This window comes from Fusarium musae, chromosome 6 (genome assembly GCF_019915245.1).
Source record: "Fusarium musae strain F31 chromosome 6, whole genome shotgun sequence".
Taxonomy (NCBI): Eukaryota; Fungi; Ascomycota; class Sordariomycetes; order Hypocreales; family Nectriaceae; genus Fusarium; species Fusarium musae.
The window spans coordinates 2584306-2608299 of NC_058392.1; the positions used below are offsets into that span (position 1 = coordinate 2584306).

General features: G+C 49.9%; 8 protein-coding genes across 8 annotated transcripts; 3 read left to right on the forward strand and 5 right to left on the reverse strand.

Moving 5' to 3' along the window:
* Window positions 1-89: 89 nt before the first annotated feature.
* Window positions 90-1946, reverse strand: J7337_008650 (uncharacterized protein; the record flags this gene model as incomplete). Its single annotated transcript, XM_044826265.1, has 1 exon — window positions 90-1946. The coding sequence occupies one exon, from the start codon at window positions 1944-1946 to the stop codon at window positions 90-92; it is 1857 nt and encodes a 618-aa protein (XP_044679182.1).
* Window positions 1947-4209: 2263 nt separating this feature from the next.
* J7337_008651 (uncharacterized protein) lies at window positions 4210-5155 on the forward strand (the record flags this gene model as incomplete). Its single annotated transcript, XM_044826266.1, has 3 exons — window positions 4210-4260; window positions 4319-5018; window positions 5070-5155. 3 exons carry the CDS (start codon window positions 4210-4212, stop codon window positions 5153-5155), a joined length of 837 nt encoding a protein of 278 aa, XP_044679183.1.
* Window positions 5156-5501: 346 nt separating this feature from the next.
* On the reverse strand, window positions 5502-6088 carry J7337_008652 (uncharacterized protein; the record flags this gene model as incomplete). Its single annotated transcript, XM_044826267.1, has 2 exons — window positions 5502-5857; window positions 5905-6088. 2 exons carry the CDS (start codon window positions 6086-6088, stop codon window positions 5502-5504), a joined length of 540 nt encoding a protein of 179 aa, XP_044679184.1.
* A 913-nt stretch (window positions 6089-7001) lies between these two features.
* On the forward strand, window positions 7002-8689 carry BFR2 (rRNA-processing protein bfr2; the record flags this gene model as incomplete). Its single annotated transcript, XM_044826268.1, has 2 exons — window positions 7002-7062; window positions 7113-8689. 2 exons carry the CDS (start codon window positions 7002-7004, stop codon window positions 8687-8689), a joined length of 1638 nt encoding a protein of 545 aa, XP_044679185.1.
* A 951-nt stretch (window positions 8690-9640) lies between these two features.
* J7337_008654 (uncharacterized protein) lies at window positions 9641-11887 on the reverse strand (the record flags this gene model as incomplete). The annotated part of the gene is made up of 4 exons (XM_044826269.1): window positions 9641-10324; window positions 10373-10639; window positions 10690-11758; window positions 11817-11887. 4 exons carry the CDS (start codon window positions 11885-11887, stop codon window positions 9641-9643), a joined length of 2091 nt encoding a protein of 696 aa, XP_044679186.1.
* Window positions 11888-16238: 4351 nt separating this feature from the next.
* J7337_008655 (uncharacterized protein) lies at window positions 16239-17699 on the reverse strand (the record flags this gene model as incomplete). Its single annotated transcript, XM_044826270.1, has 3 exons — window positions 16239-16819; window positions 16877-17511; window positions 17569-17699. 3 exons carry the CDS (start codon window positions 17697-17699, stop codon window positions 16239-16241), a joined length of 1347 nt encoding a protein of 448 aa, XP_044679187.1.
* Window positions 17700-18957: 1258 nt separating this feature from the next.
* J7337_008656 (uncharacterized protein) lies at window positions 18958-20466 on the forward strand (the record flags this gene model as incomplete). Its single annotated transcript, XM_044826271.1, has 2 exons — window positions 18958-18973; window positions 19088-20466. The coding sequence occupies 2 exons, from the start codon at window positions 18958-18960 to the stop codon at window positions 20464-20466; spliced, it is 1395 nt and encodes a 464-aa protein (XP_044679188.1).
* Window positions 20467-20529: 63 nt separating this feature from the next.
* Window positions 20530-22039, reverse strand: J7337_008657 (uncharacterized protein; the record flags this gene model as incomplete). Its single annotated transcript, XM_044826272.1, has 2 exons — window positions 20530-21795; window positions 21854-22039. The coding sequence occupies 2 exons, from the start codon at window positions 22037-22039 to the stop codon at window positions 20530-20532; spliced, it is 1452 nt and encodes a 483-aa protein (XP_044679189.1).
* Between the last annotated feature and the right edge of the window lie 1955 nt (window positions 22040-23994).

The following is a 23994-nucleotide window of genomic DNA, read 5'->3' on the forward strand; positions in this document are numbered from 1 at the left end:
ATCTTTAGGTGCCTATTGAGCACTTCCTATCCCATAACTGCACCATAACGCCTTGATCTTTAGAATCACGAAGAAACGAAAGGGAACTCCTAATCCGTACTGGCACTCAATTCCATAGACTTGTCCCACAAGTTCCTCAGTATGGCTGCGGTACCATCTTCCTCTTCACCGCCAACCAGACTTGATCCGCTCAGTCGGTCAGTAAGCCTGCCATCGTCGTCGTTGCCGTCGTAGCTCGACGAGGCACCGTTGGTTGTCCGTACCGAGGCAGGGCGTTTCGGCGTCATCGGTCGTCGAGAATCGGGCATGCTGACGTTGCGGGTGTGCTGGCGCATGGTGAGGTCTGTGGAACGCTTGCCGTTTGTCGAAGCGGTGCCAGGTCGTGGGATGCGCAATGATTTGTCCATACCGGGGAGATGGTTGAGACGTTCGAGTGAACGAGAAATGGGGTTGAGATGCCTTCGAACAACGAGATACTCCATGCCTGTACGCTCCAAGAGCTTGCCTACACGTGGATCTCGACTGTTACCTCCGTCATATCCGGGACCACCGACACCGATGAGTGGAGAATGACCGACTACACCTCCGACACCACCAACTGCTTGCCCAGGCTCAATCACGGAACTGGCTCGCTGCAGGTTAAGCTTCTGCTGTGTTCGCGATGTTTGAGCGGCAGGCGGCGCAGCCCGTCGGGCCGCCTTGGGCGCTAGTGCGCTATCATCAATGTCGTCTTTTGGTGCGCTTGTTGGGGGTTCTCGGCGCTCCTCACGGTCGCCTTGCAGGCTGGTCACAGAACGAGGTTTTTTAGGCGCGTCATCGTATCTGCGAAAGTCTCCCCGAGGTGGCCGGTAGAAGGATCCCTCACTAGTCAATCCAGAGCCAACAGCCTCGACAAACCGGGATGTCAATTCATCCTGATTACTTCCCGCAAGAGTTCCTGACCCTATGGCATCAGCAGAGGCTGGCGCAAAATGGCGAGGAGAGATGTGCGCCAGATCTGCGCTCATCTGGGGCGGAGCTCCGTGGGACGGAGTGCGCTGCAATATGCGGGAAGTGAGATACTCCTTGTGATGTATCGTCTCCAACTCGGGGCTCGTTGAGTTCCGCTGCCCCGGCTCGTGTTGCGGTTGCTCGGCCGGCTTTGGAGCGGCGGAATCGTTAGGTGTAGCCGGTCTTGATCCGCCAGTGCGGTCGTCGGGGTGGTGCACGGAGTGGTTACTACTGTTGAGAGAACCCTTGCGGGAGAGGTAGGGGGAATTAGAGCCACTCGCGTCGACCCATTCGTCCTCCTCGTTACCCAAATCGAAATGGACCTGCGACTTGCCGTGAGAGATTTGAGGCTGATAAACAATTGTAGTACTTGAAGCGCGCTTCAGTTCTGCAGACCGAGTGCGCTTCCCGACTTCTGTATGCGAGCGATTGCGCTTAAGTTTTGAGTGGGAAGGACTCTTGACGATTCTCGTGTGCGAGGGACTTTTGACCAGTTTTGTCTGGGAAGAACTCTTGTCGAACTTTGTGTGGGAAGAGTTCTTGGTCAGCCTGGATTGAGATGCGCTCTTGGTAAGGTTGCCAGACGAAGACTCGCGAGAAGAGAGTTTTGCGTCGCTGAGAGCTCGTCGATGAGAATTGGGACCGGAGGAGATTCGGTGTTGCTGCTGCTGCTGCTGCTGCTGCTCGATCTGATCGGGGGTATCGGTATGGCGACGGCTGAGCTTAGGCTGCTTCGGGGCAGTTTTTGATGCTGGGCCGCGGGCGTGGTGGAGGTGACCAACAGTGTGCTGTCGCTGGTGATGACGATGGGGTCTCCGATGCTGCTGCTGGTGTTGGTGTTGTTGGTTAACACCGCTGCTCTCGCTCTGCGAATCACTCTCCTGATGGTTGAGCGGAGGTCGTTTTGATTGGCCGCCCAACGACGATGCGCTGTCCGCATCTCGGGTGTGAGGCATGGTTGGTAGGGATTGGAGGTATAATACAGCAAGATAAAGGTTGCGCGCCGTTCGTTCTGGGTGATGCGACGGCGAATTGGTCGTTGTCGTATCTGACGGATCTCGAGCGGTAAAAGATTTTCAACTTTTGGCGACTTTTCTTTCTCCTTTGTTGTGTTTGCGACTGACTACAAATGTTATATTCCCTTTTTGGCTGCACTGATGACCAGGGTATTTAATATCATGGGCGCTGCAGGAGTAGTTGCAAATAAATACGTGACAAAGAATAAGGAAAGTGGTAGGAGGTTAATTGACTCCGCGTCGTATCAGAGATTCAGTAGGTAGGTAGGCAGTCGTCGTCTCGGATCGCGAATGGTGGTGGTTCCGTCCCCGTTGCCGATTATGGAGCTCCCTTTAAGTCAGATTTGTAGGGCTCCCTCTCAGTGATGTCAATGCCAATGGATCGGCCACGAGAAGAATCGGTGAGGGTCGAGAGTAGTGGAGGAGCGGAGATGGGCCGGCGATCACTATGAGTCTGGAGTCCGAGGAGGAGAAGAAGAAGAAGATTATGATGATGACGAAGAAAGGGAGAGAAAATTAAAGAAGAAAAGGGCCCGGCGTTGAGCAGAAGCAACTTTTGACGTAAGGGAAGGTCTAGCAAAAAATTGAAAAAAAAAAAAAAAAAAGTAGTATGGACAAGGTCGGTAGGCGAGTAAGAAGAATAAGGTCTTGGTCTCGTTACTAGTATAGGCGAGCAATTCCAGACCAGACAGACCAGGTATGGCCCTAGAAGCTACGAACAATCGAGAGCCAAACAAGACCAACAAACTGAACGGCGGAGATGAAGCTAGTCTATTGCCGAGACAGAGGCTAGAGGTGCTGAGACCAGTCAGTTTGACCTGAGTTTGTATGAATGAATCTTTAGTATCAGGGAGGTACTGTAGCAGGCTGTGATGGAGAGGAGGGGGACGAAAAAGAAGGCTTGCTAATTATCAAGATTGGATTTGTCCACATAAAGTTTTAGTTTTTAGCTCTGACACTGACACTGGCACTGGCTCTGCTGACTCTGGCTCTGACTCTGACTCTGAAGTATAAACGTGTGTTTGAACACGGCCGAACGATACAGTAAAATGAGTCGGAGCTAGCGAGCGAACGAAATAATTACTTTGGTCGTGCAGCAGTAGCAGCAGCAGCAGTGATTAGCGAGTGAACATGTTGAGGTGTGATAGTGCGAAATGCCAAGCAAGCGAGTAAGCCAACAGAAGGTTAGAGCCATTCTATCTAGAACACGAGTGAGATGAGAATGAGATGCATGAGATTCGTGGTCGCAGGCGGACACGGAGCCGCAAGCGGAACCCTTGGAATATCCTTCTTTGTCAAACCGAGACCAATTACGAGGCCTTTGGTTCGCTGTGTAACGTGCATGTCACATACTGTACATAAATGAACGGACCCAGAAACAGGACATGAACTAAAAAGAGAAACATCCGTGGTTTGAGTTGAACATTGAACACCACCAACTAAATCATGAATGCGTCACCTGTATTACACACTGCATTAGCGACGAACCGCTCGGGGCTTGCGGAGAACTGGGTACAGTAAGGTACCTAATTAATGTAATCTAGGTACCTACATACATACACTGCCAGACGGACCTTGGCCCGGCCTTTCTTTGCCTTGTTTCTCTTCCGGGCCGACTTTAGGCGGCGGCATAACCATGAGTGATTAGGTATGTAGGTAATCTTTAACGATAGTGATAATCACCGTGTCCTTCATGGGACGAAAGGGCGATGAAACCGAGCCATAAAATCATACACTGACAACTTTGCCCAAGGTAAATCACCCAACTGTCTCCTTTTTGTTTGGACCTATTCTTGAAGACGCGCAACCTGCTCGCAGAAGCAAACCCTATCACCAGATATGGTAGCCCATAGAAACGAATAAGCCAAGACTTGGAAAGAGACCATCTGCCATTCGTAGGTATGATTCTTATTAGGATGCTCCAAAATATGGCTCGGATTGCGAAAAACCCTTTCTTACCTACCAACCTATTCACCCTGATCTTCGAGAAGCTTTTGGCGGGGACGGGATAATCTGGGGTGCCTTGAAATACTCCGCACGTGACCTCTAACTCCAACTTGGAATCTTCAATCTCGTCTCGTGCAGTGCATCAAGGAACCCCACGAACCAACCCATTACCACTTCGAATACTCAGGTACCTATCAGAACCTCCGATTTTTGACATTATTCATCCCTTCCGACCCCCAAAAGAAGATCCCTGACCATGTCGTCTATCGCTGAAATCGAACAAGAGAAGAAGACATACCAAGAACAAGTATGACCCCGTCCATTCATCCATGATATGTCATTCATACTGACTGTTTCCCCTCTAGTTCGATATCGTTCTTGGTCAGCTACGCGATGACCCCGATAACGTCGAGCTCAAAGCTTTAAAGGACGAGTTGAACAGCTTCATCGATCTTCTCAATGAACAAATTGCTGAGCTCAAGCCTGCCCAGGCGCCCAAACCCGCCGCCAAAGAACCATCACCGCCACCTCAACCCGAGAAATGGTCTCGCGAGAACCATCCAGCCTTTAAGAAAGCGGCTCCAGTGGAGGAAGAGAAGCAGGCTCCTGTAAACTACCAGGTCAACGACACAATTCTAGCCAAGTGGGTTTCTGGTGACAAGGCTTTCTACCCAGCGCGCATCACATCTATCACTGGATCCTCAACAGACCCTATCTACACCGTCAAGTTCAAGACCTACGATAACACTGAGACCTTGCGGTCTCGCGATATTCGACCTGTTTCAAATAAGCGAAAGGCGGAAGGCACGCCAACAACTTCCGCACCAGCCACACCTCCGGCCCCTGGGCTGGTTTCATCAGCGGGCGCGACAGTATATCCGGAAGCGAAGAAGGCAGCCGAGCAAGATGGTGAAGTGAAGCCTCCCAAGCCCAAGAAGATAAAGGCCAAGAAGGAGCTCGAGAAAAACAAGAATAAGTGGCAAGAATTCAGCGCAAAGTCCAAGTTTGGAAAGAATCAAAAGAAGGACAGCATGTTCCGTACTCCAGACGGCGTCCATGGTAGAGGTATGCCCTTCTGTTCCTTATTTCATGAATCAGACACTGACTTGTTCTCAGTTGGCTTCACAGGCTCTGGCCAGGCCATGCGAAAAGACCCCACTCGAAGCCGTCATGTCTATCAAATGAACGATGAGCTAGACTAATCACCTTTCTCTCTTGACAGGGCACTCGGTTCGATACTCAAGAGCACACAGGGGGCGTTCGGGAAGTCTCAGAAGCTTATTGCTTTGTTTGGTAACATGCCTTGCATTTGATCACAGCAGAGGCTAACGACTTGTCTTTCTGGCGTTTAATCCAGTTCTTCCTTTTCAGACTCAAGTATATAGGAGCGACGCGGTCTATGTTGATAGACTAGCCGGTGTTAATCAAATAATGTTACATGAGCACACAACACCTCTCCCCCTTGGCTTTGGGTGTTTTACTAAGTTGGGCTGACAGGAATCATTATTGTACAAGTTGCCTGGCAGCCGAGTAGAAGAAGTTCGGTGACTATTTACCGCTAAGATCGATTTTGGGGCAGATATCTTGTACTATCTTCAAAAAGGCACTAGCCCTCTCACTCGTAGGTTCTGCAACTACTGTGGGTTTTCCTCTGTCCCCGTCATCTCCAATATTGGGATGCAATGGGATATCACCTAAAAAGTCGATCTGATGCTCTTGGCATAACTTTTCGACCCTTGCATTGGAACCAAAGATATTGGTTGCTCCATGACAATGAGGGCATGTGAACAAGGACATGTTCTGTACCAGGCCAAGGATATTGACATCAACTGTTTTGAACATGTTGATACCTTTAACAGCATCTTTGGTGGCAAGAGTATGAGGAGTTGTAACGATGACAGAGCCTGGGGTTTGTTAGTAGAAACAAACGTGGCATCTCATAGAAACGCACCATCTAAAATGACCTGCTGTGTGATGGTCAACTGTGTATCTCCTGTACCTGGAGGAAGGTCTAGGACAAGAACATCCAGACCGCCCCATTCTACCTCATGTAGAAGCTGCTGAATAGCTTTCATCACCATGGGACCTCGCCAAACTACTGGTGCATTCTCGCCAACTAGATAGCCCATGGACATGGTCTTGACTCCATAGTTTGTGAGAGGGATGAGCTGGTTATCTTTGTAATGTCAGTACATGCTCGGAGGACTATGAGCTGTAGTGACTGACTACTTGATAACCTCGGTTCTCCGGACAGGTCAAACAAGGTTGGAATAGATGGACCAAAGATATCAGTGTCCAGGATCCCAGCACGAAAGCCAAGACGAGCGAAAGCCAGAGACAAATTTGCTAGTTGCCTTTATTAGAACATTTCAAGACTCGGGAGACATCTATAGATACCTGCAACTGTGCTTTTGCCTACACCACCTTTGGCAGAGGATACTGCAATGACTTTCTCGACACCTGTGATTTTGCGACGGACCGGGCGTTTACCCCAGGTTGGCGGCGTTCCTGATCGAGGGAGACCCTAGGATAGTATCAGTAATACTCTATCCTGATAGAAATTCGCACTCAAGAAGATCACTCACTAATGGATTTTCATGTTGCAGTGCCCGGAAGCACTGAAAGAGACGGGCCGATGTTGGACGCATACTGAGAGTACCTATTTATGGCTTGAGATGGGATATAACTCGAGGTCTCGGTGTAATAAGCTTGAACTCCTCAATTCGGAGTTATAGGGAGTTTTTGAATGTCTATAGTGTCTAAACAAGCAACATATTGAATCGTCTACTCATAGGATCCATGGATGTCAAGAATACACGAGTCTGACCAAATAAGGTCGGGGTGTCATGGAACCCATCCATAGACGCTGGGAGTTTGAGCTAGCGGACTACCTAATAGGCTAATACAGGGCTCTCTCCACTAACAATGAGTTGCGGCGATTCTGCCACATGCCACCGCCTAAAAGTTCATGGCCATCCCTCAGAAAATTTCCAACGTGGGGGCTTCTGTTTGTTTGTTAGTGGAAGACTTGACGATTCAATCATTAAAATGGCCAAAGCAAAGGGTCGCGCAAAGCAGTTTCAGGACTTGGACGAGCCTATCGCCAAGGGTAAGTTGCTACAATACCATATGGCCTATAGTTTCTAATCATTACGAAAGACTACGATCCCGAGGCCAATGTCGAAGTTAGTGAGGATGGCAGCGGTAGCGAAGAGAGCGAGGATGAGAACGCGGGTACCGAGCACTATGTTTCCGTGGGAAAGAGTAAATTGAGGAAACAAGAGGGCCTGTCACTTGGCCCCCAGTACCGAGGCTCTCGAGTCTCGCGAGATGCGCTCGAGGAAGAGAGCGAGTCTGAGGACGAAAATGAGGACGAGGAGTCGGGTGGCGAGGAATTCGACGATCCTGAGACCGCGGATCTAGCACGCGACGAGGCTGAAGCCAACGACTCAGAAATCGAGAGTGACGACGCCCTTGGCGAAAGCGACGAGGAGCGCTTCAAGGAATTTACTTTCCGAGGAAGCTCCAAGCCCAAAAAGCCCGTTAACAAGCGAGCTACTGCTGCTGACTACATGTCTTCTTCCGATGAAGGTGGCGCTGGTGTTGGCGAAGATGAGGATGACGAATCCGAGTCCGATGAGGACGACATGGACGATGGCCTTGACGCTCTGGTCGATGGTGAGGAAGTCTCCGACGACGAGTCGGATGAGGATGAGGATGAGGAGGGCTTGGGAGAAGAGGAGGAGGAAGAAGAGGACGATGACAGTGAAAGCGATGACGAGACATCAGAGGCGAAGGCTAAGAACGCAAAGCCTATGATGGCAGCTCTATCAACCCGACCCGATGTTGACAAGGGCTTGGCAATCCGTCAGCAGCGCAAGGCCTACGATGGGCTCCTTAACATTCGAATTCGTCTACAGAAAGCCCTCATTGCTGCCAACACCTTCGATGCCCTCGACGCCAACCCCGAGCCCGAATCGGAGCCCTACGAGGCTGCTGAAGAGGCAGCTATCAAGCTCCTCAACACTATCAGCAGCCTTAAGGATAACTTTGGGCCGTCTCGAGCTGGCGAGAAGCGCAAGCGCGAATTAGATGTGTCTATGACCACAAGCGAGATCTGGGAGCAATTACAAGAAGAGGAACAACGATCTATTCAATTCAGGGAGGATCGTCTTGAGAAGTGGTCTCGCAAGGTGCAATCTGTTAATGTCACAGCACCCAAGGGGCTCGAGTCGCGAAACAAGACCCTTGTCAGTGCCCTCAAGGAGCAGCTCATTGATCCCGATAACCGCCTCGCCAAGCGCTCTCGCGTCCCTCGTTCGTGTGCCCCTGCACAAGCTGCCAAGGGTGCATCGGACGACAGCAGCATCTACGACGACGCCGACTTCTACCAGGTTCTCCTGAAGGAGCTTGTGGACCAGCGCACAGTGGAGGGCTCATCGGGAGCTGGAGCTGGAGCTGCCGTTCCCACGGTCGTCCTCACAGCAGCCAAGGACGTCAAGTCACGAAAGAATGTTGACCGTAAGGCCAGCAAGGGCCGTAAGATGCGATTCACAGTTCATGAGAAGCTACAGAACTTCATGGCGCCTGAGGACCGACGTGCGTGGGAGCAGAGTGCTATTGACCGCTTCTTCGGCACGCTGTTTGGTCGCAAGATGGAGCTGAACGAAGACGAGAGCGAGGATGATATGGATGTTGATGTTGAGGAGGCAGGACTCCGGCTATTTAGAAACTAGGGACAGACACGAAAAAGGTTGTAATTGTAGGTCATAGACTGTTGCTTAAGCATTACCAAAATACCAGGTACAAAGAAACATGGTTAACAAAACAATGTGAACTCCCAGGTGCACCACTGGTCCCCCTAATGTCTTGGTTGTTGAGGCTTCCTCTTTTGTATAGCCATTCATTCGCATATAAGCTCGATAACTAGGCCACAAATGCCAGAAGGAAAAGGCGAGCGCAGCTTGACGAGTTGCATCATCAAAGGGCCGCCGGATAAATATGAGAGAAATGAGGTTACTCGTAAGAAGAAGGCCACCGAATGATTGAAGAATCAGGGCTGCCGATGGAGGAAGCGGTTGAAGTTGTGATGAGGGTTTGAGGATAAAGGTCAAAGCAGCTGGGGTCTCAATGAGAGCGTGGATGAGGAAGGGGACCGTTGCTGTGGCTAGCATGATGGCGATGATCTGAGGTTGGTGTTACCAAGTTATCAGAGTTCGATGATAAAGAAGAGTAGTGGAATCTAGACAACGATGCGACTCTCAAGATGAGAGATGGGTTACAGATCCTGACTTACTAAGCTACCGATTTGCTGACCATCCCCACAGCCATGGAAGACAAGGATGAGTGAGTTTATACAATCGATGTGCTAAGCCCAAACTTCTCATGACACCGTAGTATGTAGCAGTTTTGTTCATTTTATCTCGAGGGTTTTGCACAAATATCAGATATGCTTCTAGCATATCCCCAACCATAGCAGACTACACAACAAACGATTCAAGTGCCTGAACACAGAACATCCAATCTTCATCATCAAATAGTATATTACTAACTCCATTCGTATCTCCATTTTGAGCGCCATATTACGCCGTCAGATATATCCAAGACTATCTGGAAGTCAGTGTACAGGAGGGGATATCATATCTAAAGACTAGCAATATACAAAATACCTTGCTAAGCATGGTTGGCTAGTACATCTCCTTGAACTGAGGAAAGACAGTACCATCAACTCCAAACATGCCGCCATTGGACGCTTCAGAAACCTCAGCATTCGACCCTTGTTGTCCCTCATTATCGTTGTATTGGAATCCATTCAACCCTACATAGCCCTCGAACATTCGTGACATCTCGGCTTGAATTCGTGATCCGTTCTGTGCCATCGAGTCTGGGGTTGCAGCTTGTGATTGCTGACCAGGAATAGATGGCTTGCGGAACGGCTGTTGTTCCATATGGCCTCGAGCAAGCCCTATCATCCCCAACGCTGCTGTTGACTGGGGGTCGTCCTCAGCATTGAGTCCAAATCGCGGTGCCACGTCTTTGAGTGATCGAATTGTGCGCCAAAGTCGCTGGGATGCCCAGCTCTTGGCGGATAAATCCTTTACCAGCTCGAGGGCCATATAAAACTCCTCACGGCAGGAAGCGCTGAAGCGGACCGGGGCGTGAACGGACGCGAGGAAGACGACCGCAATCGCAGATGTGAGGAATTGGTGGTAGAAAACCTGCACACGTCTGTATAAGTTGGTTGTGTTATTCAAGTGGCTAAGGTATCGGATAGTGTCTTTGGCGATGTCAACTACACGTTCTGACTGCGTGGGATGCGCCATGATGCTTGTGGCGCTATGCAAAACAGGGGTGTAAAGCCAGATCCGCATCTGCGTATTGTTAGCTTATATCGACTGAGTCTTAAGCACAACACTTACTTGATTCAGGCGTAAATATGTCCAGATTCGTAGGCGTTGCAAATTATAGGACGGAGTCGACGTTATATGCTTCTCCTTATCCCAGTTACGAACCTTGACCTCTTCGGGAATCTGTTCATACCACTGCAACAACTCCTGGTCGACATTCTCCAGTTCCCCTGAGCGTAAATCGCGTGCTAGAACCGGTCCAAAATGAGCCACTTGTCGCCACACTTTTGCACCTATCCGAGAATAGGTGATCATGGCCACAAGATAAGGGTATTCCTCCTTAAAATTCGTTAGCCAAGACAAGGACTCTGAGTTCATCAAACACTCACTGGAAATGGCAGCTCTGAATCGATTTCTTCATCTTGAACGACAAAAGGTAGCCCAGTTGCGAAAGCCCATCGCCTATCCAGCACATATGCCGACCAAAAGCTGACGAGAGCATTCTTACGTTCTTCTTCATCCTGAATCCTCATCAGGCCTGTTCTTTGATGAATGCCAAGCTCTAGACATAATCGTGCGACGTGACCCATGACTCGCCAAGCCAAAACTTCATCGTTGGAGAGAAATCTATACCCGGCAACAAGAGCCAGGATTGGTAGGGTTGCAACATCCGCAGCCTCAGCCATGAGTTTCCGGTTGAGCACCGTTTCCATGCTCTCAAACAGGCGAATGGCTTTATCACTATGCCCATGCTCTTCTACCACTAGAGCACAGCACATGATGATCTTTAGCTGTAGAGTCTTGTCATCGTTGACAAGTTCTCTGGGGCTTTGTTGTCGTAGGGTTTCAAGAAATGTGGCCATGTTTTTGGCATGGGATATCACGGTTTGAATGTTGAGCACTGGGTACATGATACCGATCTCTTCCTCATGCAGACGACACAGGCGAATCATTTCGTCCTTGTCGAATTCGTGGAGGGGATCTCTTGGCCGTGTCGACATAGGGCCCATGCCATCGTTTAGGTGTGAATTTTCCTCGTCTGATATGCCTTTGTAGCCCATGTTGTTGATCGTATTATTGGCAACGTCGAGACTGAAGGCCATACTTGTTGGGCCCCTGAAAGAACCATATTTCGAACTATCCTGACGGTTAAGTGAAGTAGAACTATGAGAAGGTGAAGGGGCGACTGCCGGCGTCCCGTGGCCGTGGGTCATTGTCCGGTCACCAAGTGAGGAATATCGGGCAGGTTCGGATTGAAGGGCCTTAACGGTTTGGTGTAGCCAGCCGACTTCTTCTTGAAGGCGGCCTAGTTGTGAGGTGACCTGCTTGAACTCGTCGGATTCCTTAAAGTTGCCGGAGCAGCAGTTCGGGGCATATAGACAGGCCAAGTTGAGGTTGCCGCATCGTTGGCAGGGAGTTTCGCCATTACATTTTATTTTTCGTCTCTTGCATTCATTGCTATGTATTGTTAGCATATGCACTTGTTAGGAGCCAAGATAATGCGGTGTTATGCTACGCGGCCGCAGCGAAGATGAACCCATTCTTTGGCAGAAGCATACTGACCAAGCTATTGATATGTACTGTCATTGTGAAGAATGCAACGTTAGCCTAAGTGATCTTCAAGTATAGTGACCCGGGGAGTGGCGTGTGAATGAGCGGGATCAAAGGGCTGAAACAGGAGTGGGTTCGGAGTGCCGACCCAGCCGTCTGGGTTCGTTTATGTTGTGCAACAAGGAGGCCGAGATGTTTGACGTCCGAGGACTCGAAGGACTCGATAGGCGAGTATCGTGCAGTCTTGTGTAGCCATCTCCAGGATGAACCCCTCTTTGGTCGCGACCAAGTGCGTCCCTGTCCATCAAAGATGCCTCACCTCATCTCATCCTTGTCTCATGTGATCTCATATGATCATGGTCCGGGGGTTGATAGTAGATGTAACGAGATTGTCAGAACTCACTCTGTTTCTTTTACTTCTTGTTTGCTTTGCTCCGTTGCCTTGACCATCGTCTGTCGACTTCCTCTTATTGGCATTGGACGCGCTTGCACCTTGAGCGGAATTGTCGCCGACAGAGGCGGAACTTGGACTGGCATGATTATCGTAAGCAATGGGAGCACCCGTAGAGGCTCCTACGGCGCTCCCGGGGGTACGGGCTGGAGTCCCGCCTCGTCCGGCGCCGGAGCCGGGGCCGAGAGACGGGCTCGAGGTTGGATTCAATACAGGAACTTGAGCAAGGAACCGAAGGTCGCTTGCTTGTGTCTCGATCTGCTCCATTGTGCCGAAATGGCCATCGACAGTGGCGGAGTCGTCGGAGAGGTGAGAGTGAGAGAGCGATTGATGAGAGGGTAATATCTGATGGTGATGAAGAGCGTGAGGGTGAGTGTAGGGTGAGTTTGGCTGCGATTGAGGGTGAATGTGATGATGAGGGTGATTGTGAGCGCGAACTGCTAGGGGTGACGCGAATTGTGCATGCGTAAAAGGTATTATCACTGGACTTCCAGTTGGGTCATGGTCGGGGGCCACTAGGTCGGTACCGGTACCAGTACCAGTATGAGTAACGGGGCCCGGGCGCTGAGAACTGCGCCTACGCCAACGCCAGGTGCCGGGTATGCTCTGGTTGCCAGGCCCAGGATGAGAGTGAGCATGGTGATTGTGGCCTAGAGGCATGCCCACGTGACCCGGATATTCTGAAGTGATAGGAGCGGAATGCACGGTCCTGCCCCCGTGGAAATCATCGGCTTCAGTCGCTTGTTGCCGCTGAATAACACCTCCATCCATCTCCATCTCCATCCCCATCTCCATCCCCATCTCCATCTCCCCTTCGGCATTCCCCACACCGAAGACGTGATAATAGCCCTCCAGCCTTGCTTTTCTTCAGTAATCACCTGAAAAACTGAACCGTTGCCTATGCTCTCCCGTGCGCGCAACGCCAAGAAAGAGCAATGCCGGGAAAGGGAATTCTGACCGGACCCAACCAGAAGCGTCCCTCCTAGAACTGTCGGATCCGCATGGACTGACCCAGAGTGTCGGAGCCGAAACCTAATCAAATTGCGTCCCGTCCACTGGGTAATTTCGATTGGGCAACAATCCCAATGAGGCCGATGCTCTAGATCTAAGAGTCCTGTGCTCTTTTGCTTGCCTGTCGTTGCAGATTCCTCAGTGACGATTGAGTGTCTGTTGTGAGAATATCGGCGTTGATATCGTCTCGGGATGCATACAGCTGAAAGGTGACGGCCGCAATAACAACCCAATATGATAATGACTGCGAACAATTGTCGAATCTCCCGGGACAGCCAGAAGATGTTGAGTACGGTTCTCGATAACAGCTCTTCGATCTCTCTTTTATTGGCGATTCTTCTTTCGTCGTGGCATGCGATACTTCTTTAGCACGATCGTTGACGGGGATCTTGCTCAACTTAAACAACTATACCGGCTGTTGAATACTCAACGGCGAACTCTACACAGCGCTCACCTCCCTTGCTCTCTGCCTTACCTGTGGAGATTGACCACCGCTCTAGCTTCCTTTGGACATCGTCCTCTTATCACGCCGCACGCCTAGCTTCATAGTCACAGTTTGGATGCCCTCTTGGCGGAGACTCCTCACCTGCACGCCGTCGAGTTACTCAAGGGGCATACAACCCACCCTACCTAGTTAACTGACAAGGCCCTGACCAGACGTCAGCTAGGCCTATGTAGCGTGGCCCTGATCCGAACCGTCCGGTATCGCACACGTCCCACGCCTTACGCTCAGAATACTCTTCTGGGCCATGGCACGCATCACAAAAGTTTCAAGGATGGAGAGATATTAGCACCTTCTCTTGGCCATCCTAGATCCTGAGTCAGAACTTGCAGCTTATGAACCAAGGTTTCTTTTTCATGGCTTCTAGAGCTACCTATCGACAGCCACAAGTATAAAGCTTCGGTTCTCGAATTTGGGCTCAAGCCTCTTCCCCACGGTCGGGTCAGCAACCCCCGTCTTGCGCGCCGTGCGCAAGAGCTTAAACCCCCGATACGTGCTTCACCTCTCATACGACCGCAAATCGAGCTCATATCATGTAGATACTACATAGTACTGGGTGTACCTTCATCGACTATCTGCGGGAAACTTCATTAACTACCATGCTAGTGTGGGTGGGGCCTCCGTGAAATCTGCAAGCCACAGGGTGCTTCATATCGAGACGAGTTCCTGTTTCGGGACGCCCTCGTCGTTGAATCCCTTCCGATTGGACTCACCATTGTTTCGTCAGCTGGTGGCTGTCAAAATGACTTGGAACCCTTGGGATGTCCCTGTCTAGTCAAGCTTTTTGTCTCCTGAGGGTCCCATGCATCCTTACAGCATACATACATACGTACTGGAAGCATGTTTCAAAGATCAGGACTCGGAAGTCTTTAGCCTTGTCGATGCCACGAGGTTGAGGATCGTTTCGCCCACTTTGTTGGTAAGTCCAAGCTGAAAGAAAATACGGGGCAGAATCCACTTGGTGAGTCGTCATTGCTCAAGCGCTGTACCTAAGTTGGCGCGGCAAGTTCCTTGTTCATCCTCGTGCGTTGACATCTTGGCGGCAGCTAATCCACTTCGAGGCTGTTTCTCGCGGATGCCACCTCAAATATGTGCTGATCTTTAACCGACCACATGGCATAGCGTTCAGTGTCAGAACTGGCGGCGCTTTTGTCAGTCTCGGATTTCGGGAAAGGATTAAACTAAGCGACAAGGCTCTTATGATCAGATCAAAATGCTGGAGAAACACCCCCTGCCTAGTACCGGTACATGAGCATATCTTGTACCGGAGCTCCACTAGCCTCGGTACGCAGAGCGTGAACTTCGAAAAAGATGATGCCCCTTCGTTGAACTATATCTCAGCCTCCAGGGCGATGCGCTTGGGTTCTCTTCGCTACGTCAGAGTGGCTCGTTATCTGAATCTGAGCGCTCATGTGTCAAAGAAAAAAAATCTTATCAGCCCAAGTTCAGTCCGGCATCTCGACTTCAAGTGACCGGGGTCAGCTCTTTGGCTGGTGATTATCTTTGATTAGAAAGCCATTCTAGGGGCCTTCTCATTAGTCTTTGACGCGTCGGTCTGTTCTGTCATCTACGCCTTTCTACAGAGTAACGTCCTCTGGGATAGGACCCCTCTTTCTTTTCCCCTTACATGCAACTAACGCTTCTTGACCCCAGTCTATACTACCGCGGTTGGCGTCAAAGTCAGGGCGGGACAAGCATTAAGAGTCATCAGGCGAATTCGTTGATGAAAGTCCAATTTCTTCTGCAGTTAGGCGTATCAGGGCCAATGAGCAGACAACATTGCTCCGCCGGGTAAACACCCATCAGTCGAGACTGTCCAGTCACTGAACAAACAAATACACAATGGGCAGCGAGGATAATTATATGGATATGTTGACGAGTTCGCCGATCGTCATTCCTGATTTGATCAACACACCACGCGTTGGTTGATTTAACAGGGCGCGCTTCACATTCATCCATCATGCAGGAACAAGAACGGACCGCTCACTCAAACCGGCAATGTATTCGGTAAAGGCTGAGGCTTGGCAACGGCTTTCTTTATATTCGGAAGAGACAAAATTGACTGACCCCCTTGGTGTCGTCTCTGCTAGACACTTACTTGCAGACGATCTTGCAGGTAGCACAATAGGAGAAAATTTCCGGTGTATTTCTCAGACCGCCACAATCGCCAGGACCTGCTCGAAACGAGGTCGTGACGAATGGTACCATAGTAATTATGGTTCGAGCTATTCGCACTTAATAATTATATGTGTAACCGAAAGCGAATTGGGGGTCACGATATACGAACACCCCCTGGTGACAGACTGTACGTACAAGTGTACATAATTTCATTACCTCTACTCTCTTGTTACCTCCTTCTAATAACTACTGTCAACTAATGCCCTCGAATTGGATCATGATGAACCTTGTGCCACAACTCCATGCTAATCTAGATCTAGATGCTCCAACGAGTCGGCCACAAACAACGCATACTGATCCGGCGACTCGGCCGGATCTCCGCTCGACTCGCGGCCCCACTCTCCATCTCCATCCCCGATTTCACTCGGCTCCGTCTCCGTTTCAGCCGGTGTTTCTGGTGGAGTTTGTAGGCCAGGCAAGCCGGCGCCATAAGACATATTCCGCTTCAACATGCACATCTCAACTGTGATGCCAGGACCGAAAGCACAACCAACGACATAGTCACGTACGCGTCCGTCAGGCGCCATGGCATCCATATCTTTCGAACGTAGGCGATCCATGACACTGAAGATGGTAGCTGAACTTGAGTTGCCATGATTGATATATGTGTCGTAACTTGCCCGTTGGTGTTCCGGTGTGATATCCATGGCTCTCTCAGCGCCGGACAGGATGGTAGCGCCACCAGGGTGCATCGCCCAGTCGAAGTCGGCTGCTTTCTGATAGTCTGGAGGGAGTTGGGGCAGAGATGCCTTGAGGTCGTTGAAGGCTGGGCCAATTGAGGCGGCAGTGAGCTTGGGGACACGAGGTGTGAGGACAACTTTCCAGCCTATCATTCTGTCAGTTTCAGTCTTGAATGAAGCACTACGAAGACATTGAAGCTTACCGACTGGGTCAACATCAAACCCCAAGTCATCCTCAGTATCTGGTATGGTCCTGTGGTCCCAGCCGAGGAGGTCATATACCGGTTCAGAGGGTTCACCGATACCGTTGCTCAATACAGCGGCACTACCACAGTCCGAAAAGAGGCACGCGCCTATTCTTGTCTGCTGCAGCTCGTTGATGCTATCTAGCTCACTGCGTACCATAGTGGTGCTGACCTCAAGTGCTACACACAGAACGCGCGCGGGCAGACCGCGTGCTTTATGACCAAGAGCCAGGTTCGCGGCTGTTCGGAGAGTTGCCAGTCCGCCGCTGCAACCAACACCATGAAGCAAGACCTTCTCTACACCATGCGATATGCCCAGACCTTTTGCGACAAAGTGGTCGAAGCCTGGGTTTGCACTATCTGTACATGTTGTGGAGACAATGTGGGTAATCAATCTCTTGTCAATCTTGGCCTCGTCAATGGCCTTTCGAGCGGCTCGGATCGCGAGAGGAACGCCATCAGAGAGGAACAGAGTGTGGAGCTCTGCTATTGAGGGCGCATCTTTCTTGTTAACAGCTGGATGGTCGGGTGTTCCAATGGACGACCGTGTGTCAATTCCGGTATATCTGTTGATTCCGAGGACCTTTTGCATACTATCACAACCTATTAGCCATCGAGGGAGGCATGTCGGTGGTGGTGGTGGGACTCACGAAGGTGTATCTGGATAGAACTTGTCACTAAGGGTGTTGAGGCAGGTATAATCTAGGGAATATGGTGGATATTCGGCGCTGATTCCGATGATGGAGAGACCCAGCTCTCCAAATGTGCTTGGAGCTGACATGACTGATCTGATGAAGCTATCTGTCGTGAAAGGTGGCTGGCGCTTATATCCCCAACACTTTGTGAGGTGGAGGGGAATGGGATAAATGAGCTGCAGAAAAGCGCCTGAGCGATACAACGGCTAATTTGGTGTGCTTGAATGGAAGGTTGATATCGGGCACATTCAATTGATGTCGCTACAGAGGAATTGAATGTCGTCGACGTGTTCAATCGCCAATATCTGTTATCTCGTTTGGCCGCGTGAGCTTAATCGATGACGCTATCTTGATGCCAGGGCTAGGGGAGCTGCAGCTTCAGATGCAGGGGTTGGATAAATAATTGGGGAGTTATGCGAAAAATGGTAATGACGATGATGATAGTGAGAGGAGAGAATAATAGAGGACAAAACAAGCAAGTTGTTGTGGGAAGAGGAATTTGTTTATGCAGCTGTGACACCAAAATGCAGCCAAGGTAGGTACCTCCTTGGATTGGATGTCACAGTAATGTCTCAAATATGGTTTGGAGGGGTTACTCAAGCGAAGGGGACATTGAGGATATGCCGAGTGAACGGAGAGTCACTGAACGGTATGAGCTGCTTCTTCTGTTCAAGTGATAATTTCCCAAGGTTCTCACTTGTCTTTTCTGGGCTACGTCGATATTTATAAGCGTTGACTGTTTCTCAAGACAGAGAAAAGTGGTAGCTAGTAGTTAACGAGTGATTGCCTGAGATGACTTCTATCATCGTGTAGGTAGATGAAACAAACGCTGAAACCTCGTTGGTTCATGCTTCTCTGAGTAAACGTCATGCCTCGGTTGACGTGTACGTAAATTGGACCGACGGGCAGAATCACGTTCCGACTGTGAAAGCATTAGCATATCTTGAACATACATATTGGTTAGGTTAGGTCGTCCATCGCATTTCTCGTGACGAATACGAGGGAGCGAAAACACAGCCGCCCTCTTTTGCTTACACTGCATGCGAATACGTCCAAATGTCAATGTTTACAAAATCCAACGGGAAATTTTGATAAAAAGATCACCAAGACATATTCTCTAATAAATGTCATACTCAGCTTCACTGTTTGTGGTTGATTGTGGGTTCAAGGTTACATCATGATACCGCGTGTGGACTGAGACAACTTCGACCTTGCAACTCATAGTCGCAGTCAAGGCGGCAATGCATTATCTCAGCTTCGTCTTGGGACAGCCTATTGTTCTATCAGTAACACTCCTTTTATTCCTATATTTATTAGGAAAGAAATCACCAAAGCCCACGCGCAATGGCAAACCTCTCAGGTTGGTATTCACTCAATTCACATACCCTATGCTCACCCATCATGCCACTTCGCTACAAATAGGTACCTCACTAACAATCAACCAGAAAACCTCCAAACTCACTACCGCTGGTAGGGAATGGCATCATATTCCTTCAGCCTCGCCAGCGTCTCTTTTCCTGGTTCCACCGCTGTGAGCGTCTGTATGGCTACGAAACTCTCCATATCACTGTTCCTACTCTACCACCAGGTGTCATTATCAACAGCCCTCAGAACCTAGAGTTCATTTTCCGCCATGAGGGAATCTTTGAAAAGGGAGATTTCTTCAAACAGCGATCTTGGGACTTGTTCGGTCATGGCATCATCAACGTGGACGGCGAGTTCTGGCGCCTGCAGCGCAAGGCTGGTCTACGGTTTCTCTCAACAGCTGCTCTGAAGACTCTGACGAGTGACCGATTACCAGAGTACCTAGAACAAGCCATTCATGTTCTCGAGGGCAAAGAAGCTGGGAGAGATGTAGTGGACTTACAGGCCGTGGTCCACGAAGTGACGACGCAGCTGATGGGACGAATGGCATACAACATGGAGATGCACGCTGACGATGATTTTACCGTCGCTTTTGAGCATGCTTCAGGGGCTACAGCTGAAAGGTTCCAGAACCCACTATGGTTTGCGACAGAAATGTTCTTTGGAACTCGAATGCGACGTTCAATCAGAACTGTCAAGGCCTATGGGCATCGGATCGTCCAGAGCGCAGTTGCTGATCGCAAGGGAATGGAGGGAAAGACTCAGTCCGATGCGCCAGGAAGTCTCATTCAGTCTTTGCTGGATGCAATTGGTGACGACGACCTTGTAGCAGATGCTGCACTGAATTATCTCTCGGCAGGGAGAGATACTGTTGCTCAGGCACTTACGTGGACGCTATATTTGCTCATGAAGCACCCAGAAGTGACCAACAAGTTATGCCAATCGATCCAAGACCTACGAGATGAAGTCAGCGATCAAGATCACCCTGAGGACGACCCTGAACTTCTTACTCCGGCACGACTCCCCTACGTCCTAGCAGTCTTCTATGAAACCCTCCGCCTTCGACCTCCCATCCCCTTCGAAATCAAACAAGCTCAGCAAGAAACAATCCTTCCCGATGGAACATTCCTCCCAAAAGGTGCTGTCGTATTATGGTGTGCTTGGGCAATGGGCCGTTCTCACACAACTTGGGGCCCTGATGCAGATGAGTTTCGCCCAGAGCGATGGCTAACTACGTCCCCATCGGGTGATGTGACAGTCATGCAGCGTTCAGCAGCCGAGTTTCCTGTCTTCAATGGTGGACCTCGAGTATGTCTAGGGAAGAAAATGGCAGAGTTGGTTGCTGTACAGACATTGGCGAGGTTGTTACCTCTGTTTGACTTCAGACCTGCTTTTGAAGGTGAGAGAGTGAGCAAGAGTAGTCTGACTCTACCGATGGAGGGTGGTTTGCCGGTGTATGTGCATGCTAGAACGACCTCCGAGACATGACAAAGGATATCTTCTGTTGAACAGACTTTTATTACTCCTGGTATTGCTATATATAGAGTACGCCTAGTCAAATGTAATCTTGGATCCCGCAAATGCCGCTGTCTTCTCTGCATCCTTCGCTTGCTTCCTGGCTGCCCAGCTAGGATGCAACGGTCCTTCATCATCCTTCTTCGGAGGCGGCCTCTTCACCTCAGGCTTGGTCTCCGATCGCGCACTACCGTCTTGTCTGGCCGCAAGAGGATTGCGAATGCCCTTCTTCCAGGGTGTTCGTGGACCATCTCCAGGCTCTACAGCACCACGCTTACCATCCCATCCAGAATCGCGTCCGCGTTGTGTTTCCCACGCAGGCTTTTGTAAGTGCTTGGCCTTGTTACCGAATTTCTTCTCCCAAATTGCCTGGCGGGCTCGTTGGCCGCGACGTTTCTTTGCTGGGGCAACATCTACGTCGGAAGCGGACTCAGAACCTGAGATGTAACCACCCATGAGTGTGGGTAGGAAGGTCGATTCACGAGGACGAGCGGATGCCGTTGCCTTGTCCTTGCTCTTCTTCTTCTTGGCTGGAGGTGGCGAGGGCGAAGCTGATACAGAGAGTTCTTCTTCTTCTTCTTCTTCTTCTTCTTCTTCTTCTTCTTCTTCTTCTTCTTCTTCTTCTTCTTCTTCTTCTTCTTCTTCTTCTTCTGATTCGGAACCGAGCTCTGGTGCGGCATCTGAGCCAGAAACGGATATGTCGTCCAGATTGACCTTCTCTTTGCCCTTGAAGCGCTCGAATTTCTCATCGTCGAAATCGTCTTCGGAATCGGAATCGGAGGAGCCGCCTAGCAAGTGATCATACTTGGACATGGATTTCTCTTCCTGCGCTTCATCTTCACTGTCAAGCTCTTCAGGTTCCTGAACAGGATCGTCATGATCTGAGAATCCCTGGAATTCCGATTCTTCCTCTTCAACATCGTCCTCCTTTTCAATTGACGCTCGCACATCTTCCATAGCAGGTATAGCCTCAGCCTTGGGATCCTCTTCTATCCTATCGGACGGTTGTTCCTCTTTCTCTTCCTTCTTGGACTTTCGTACGCGTTTCGCTTTTCCGGGTAGAGGGACATCGAGGGCTTGGCAGAAGGTGGTGATGGCGCGAGTGATTGCCTGTTTGACGAGTTCACGATTATATAGTGCACTGGTAACATTGTGTAGCGCAGCCTGTTCTTCGGGGGTAAGCTCGGGTTTGGGAACGCCGGTGCGAATCTCTTCGGGGAGGTTGGTAGATGCAGCAAGGTCTTTGACTTTGAGGATCGACGAGTAGAGGTGAGCGCGCGCGGTTTGATGAAGGTCAAGAGACTATGCCATTCTGGTTAGGAGAATATTGATTGAGGAACCGGGCCTCGTGCAGACTCACCTTCAAGACCGTCACCTCCCGTTCCAATCTTTCCTTCTTATCAGACTCAACTCCATCTTCATGAAGTCGCTTACTATATCGCTGGCGCTCTAGGCCCTTTGCAGCCTTGAGTGCCTTTGAGACATCATTACAGTGCTTCTCAAGCTTGTCCCCAAGATTGGGCTCCCCGCGCTTTCGTTTTGGCATTGTCTGGCCTTTTTATGTTGTTGGAAAACCGCTTCCGCAGTGTCGCAAAAAAGTTCTATATCGGAGCCGCAACGAAACTTCCATTAGTGCGAGAGATAAGGCGATTACTGTGCAGGGGCGCCATAGTTTGTGGCTGTAATACAGTGCGAATTTGCGCACCTAGCGATGGTGGGGATCTCGACATTGGATCGATTTGTATGTGGGGGATGCGGCACCGATCATTAATTATCCGTTCTATTATAACTTTGATGGAGCTAGTATCGGATTGTGCATATAAAAGAAGCTTGATAGAAGTCTATAACTGTTCTTGATGACAGGATGGGTTGGTCTAAGCAGCACTACCTAGGAACCTACACAACAACGCTCTCCCTATGTATAAGTGATCTGAAAGGAATATTACCTAGATTCTGCGGCCAAGCCAGCATACTAACCTAACCTTTCACAATATATCCTATTTGAGTCTCAGACAGCTTTGAGTCTTGCTCGGGTTCCATCTTCCGCTCCCTCGGACTTGGGCCGAATTAATTCAATAATGATCCTCTTCTTGATATCATAATATTCTCATCCTACCACGTCCACGTCATCCAGTTTTGATGTCAATGGTGGTATACCCGCGGTATTGTTCGGTTATGGTGTTTCAAAGAACTTGTTGATCTTACCTACCAACGTGGCTGGTTAATTGCCAAGCGGTGTATGTAATGTCCATCTGAAAAGCGCGATCCAAGCCTTGACTGGGTACTATACTATCACCATAACCTCGGATATACCACACAAAATGCTTCGCCTCAACTCCTAGCTACCGCCTACGAACTATCTATTGGACCCTGAATAGAGAGGCATTAATTTGGGTGTGAATTAAGTAATGCCATGTCGCTCGAAACCCTGTTCTTATGGGCATGTTGCGTAATGACGAGGCAATTCGGAGCGTGCACGTTGTTACATCTCGCAATCCGAAGGGCTCTATGTTCAGTCCGTTCGGCTCGGTTAGTTGCCGGCCAGTTATCGTAGACAGGTTTGCAAACTCGAGCATCATCGTCAATCAAATCAATGAGATGCCGTTGGAGAGATGCCCTGTGGATCTAGACTGGGACTAACTACATGGATCGCTGACAGGGGAGAGAAATGCACTTCCGCAACTTGAAGTCCGGTGATTGAGGAACAATTCAGCGTAGCTTGGCAACCTCTGCAAGCTCAGCCGTGGGGTTTCAAGACATGGATTAGACGTAAGAAAAGAGTCGGGATGTGGACAGGCAGAGACTAACAATGTGATTCTGCAGGCCACTGAGAATAGACTGTGTTTCTCGCACATCTAAAGCCGGGTGAGGTAGCCAACCGCTAACCATGATGTTATCTGAGGATACGACCTTGCGAGATTTGCATTTCCGCCCATAACAATCTCAGACATTTACGGTGTCTCTTTTCGTCGAGGTGCGATTCTTGGCGAGGAGTAAAATCTGGCAACAAATAGTAAAAGCCGGGTGATTTTCGCGGACGCCTCCGGGGGACCATCTTCAAGATGGAGTGTTGGAGTAACCCTGTTGGAGATGCAAGTCAACTCTATCGAGGCGTCGATACCCGTTTCTTGCTGTGCCATGGAGTGATTGAGATGATGAGGTCTTCAAGAAAAGACAAAGATGGGGGGTTAACGGCTCAGCATCATGTCTGTCTTGGTACTTTCTACATGTCTAATGACGTGCTCCTTGAGAGGTTTACGGTGAGGCTGCTGTGGCTCAAGATGGCATCTTGCATGTAGGATGGGCAGACCAGAACCCCCAAATGCTCCAAACAGTCTCCCATGATATCACAGCTCAACCATCAGTGCCAGTCCCCCCAAAGCTATCTACGGAGTAGATTATAGGCAAATCAAAACAGAGACACCATGAAGCACTCCCTGCTCTTCGTCATATGCAAGAACCTCGAGAATTTGGGGTTCAGGTTGCTAGGGCTGAATCTTT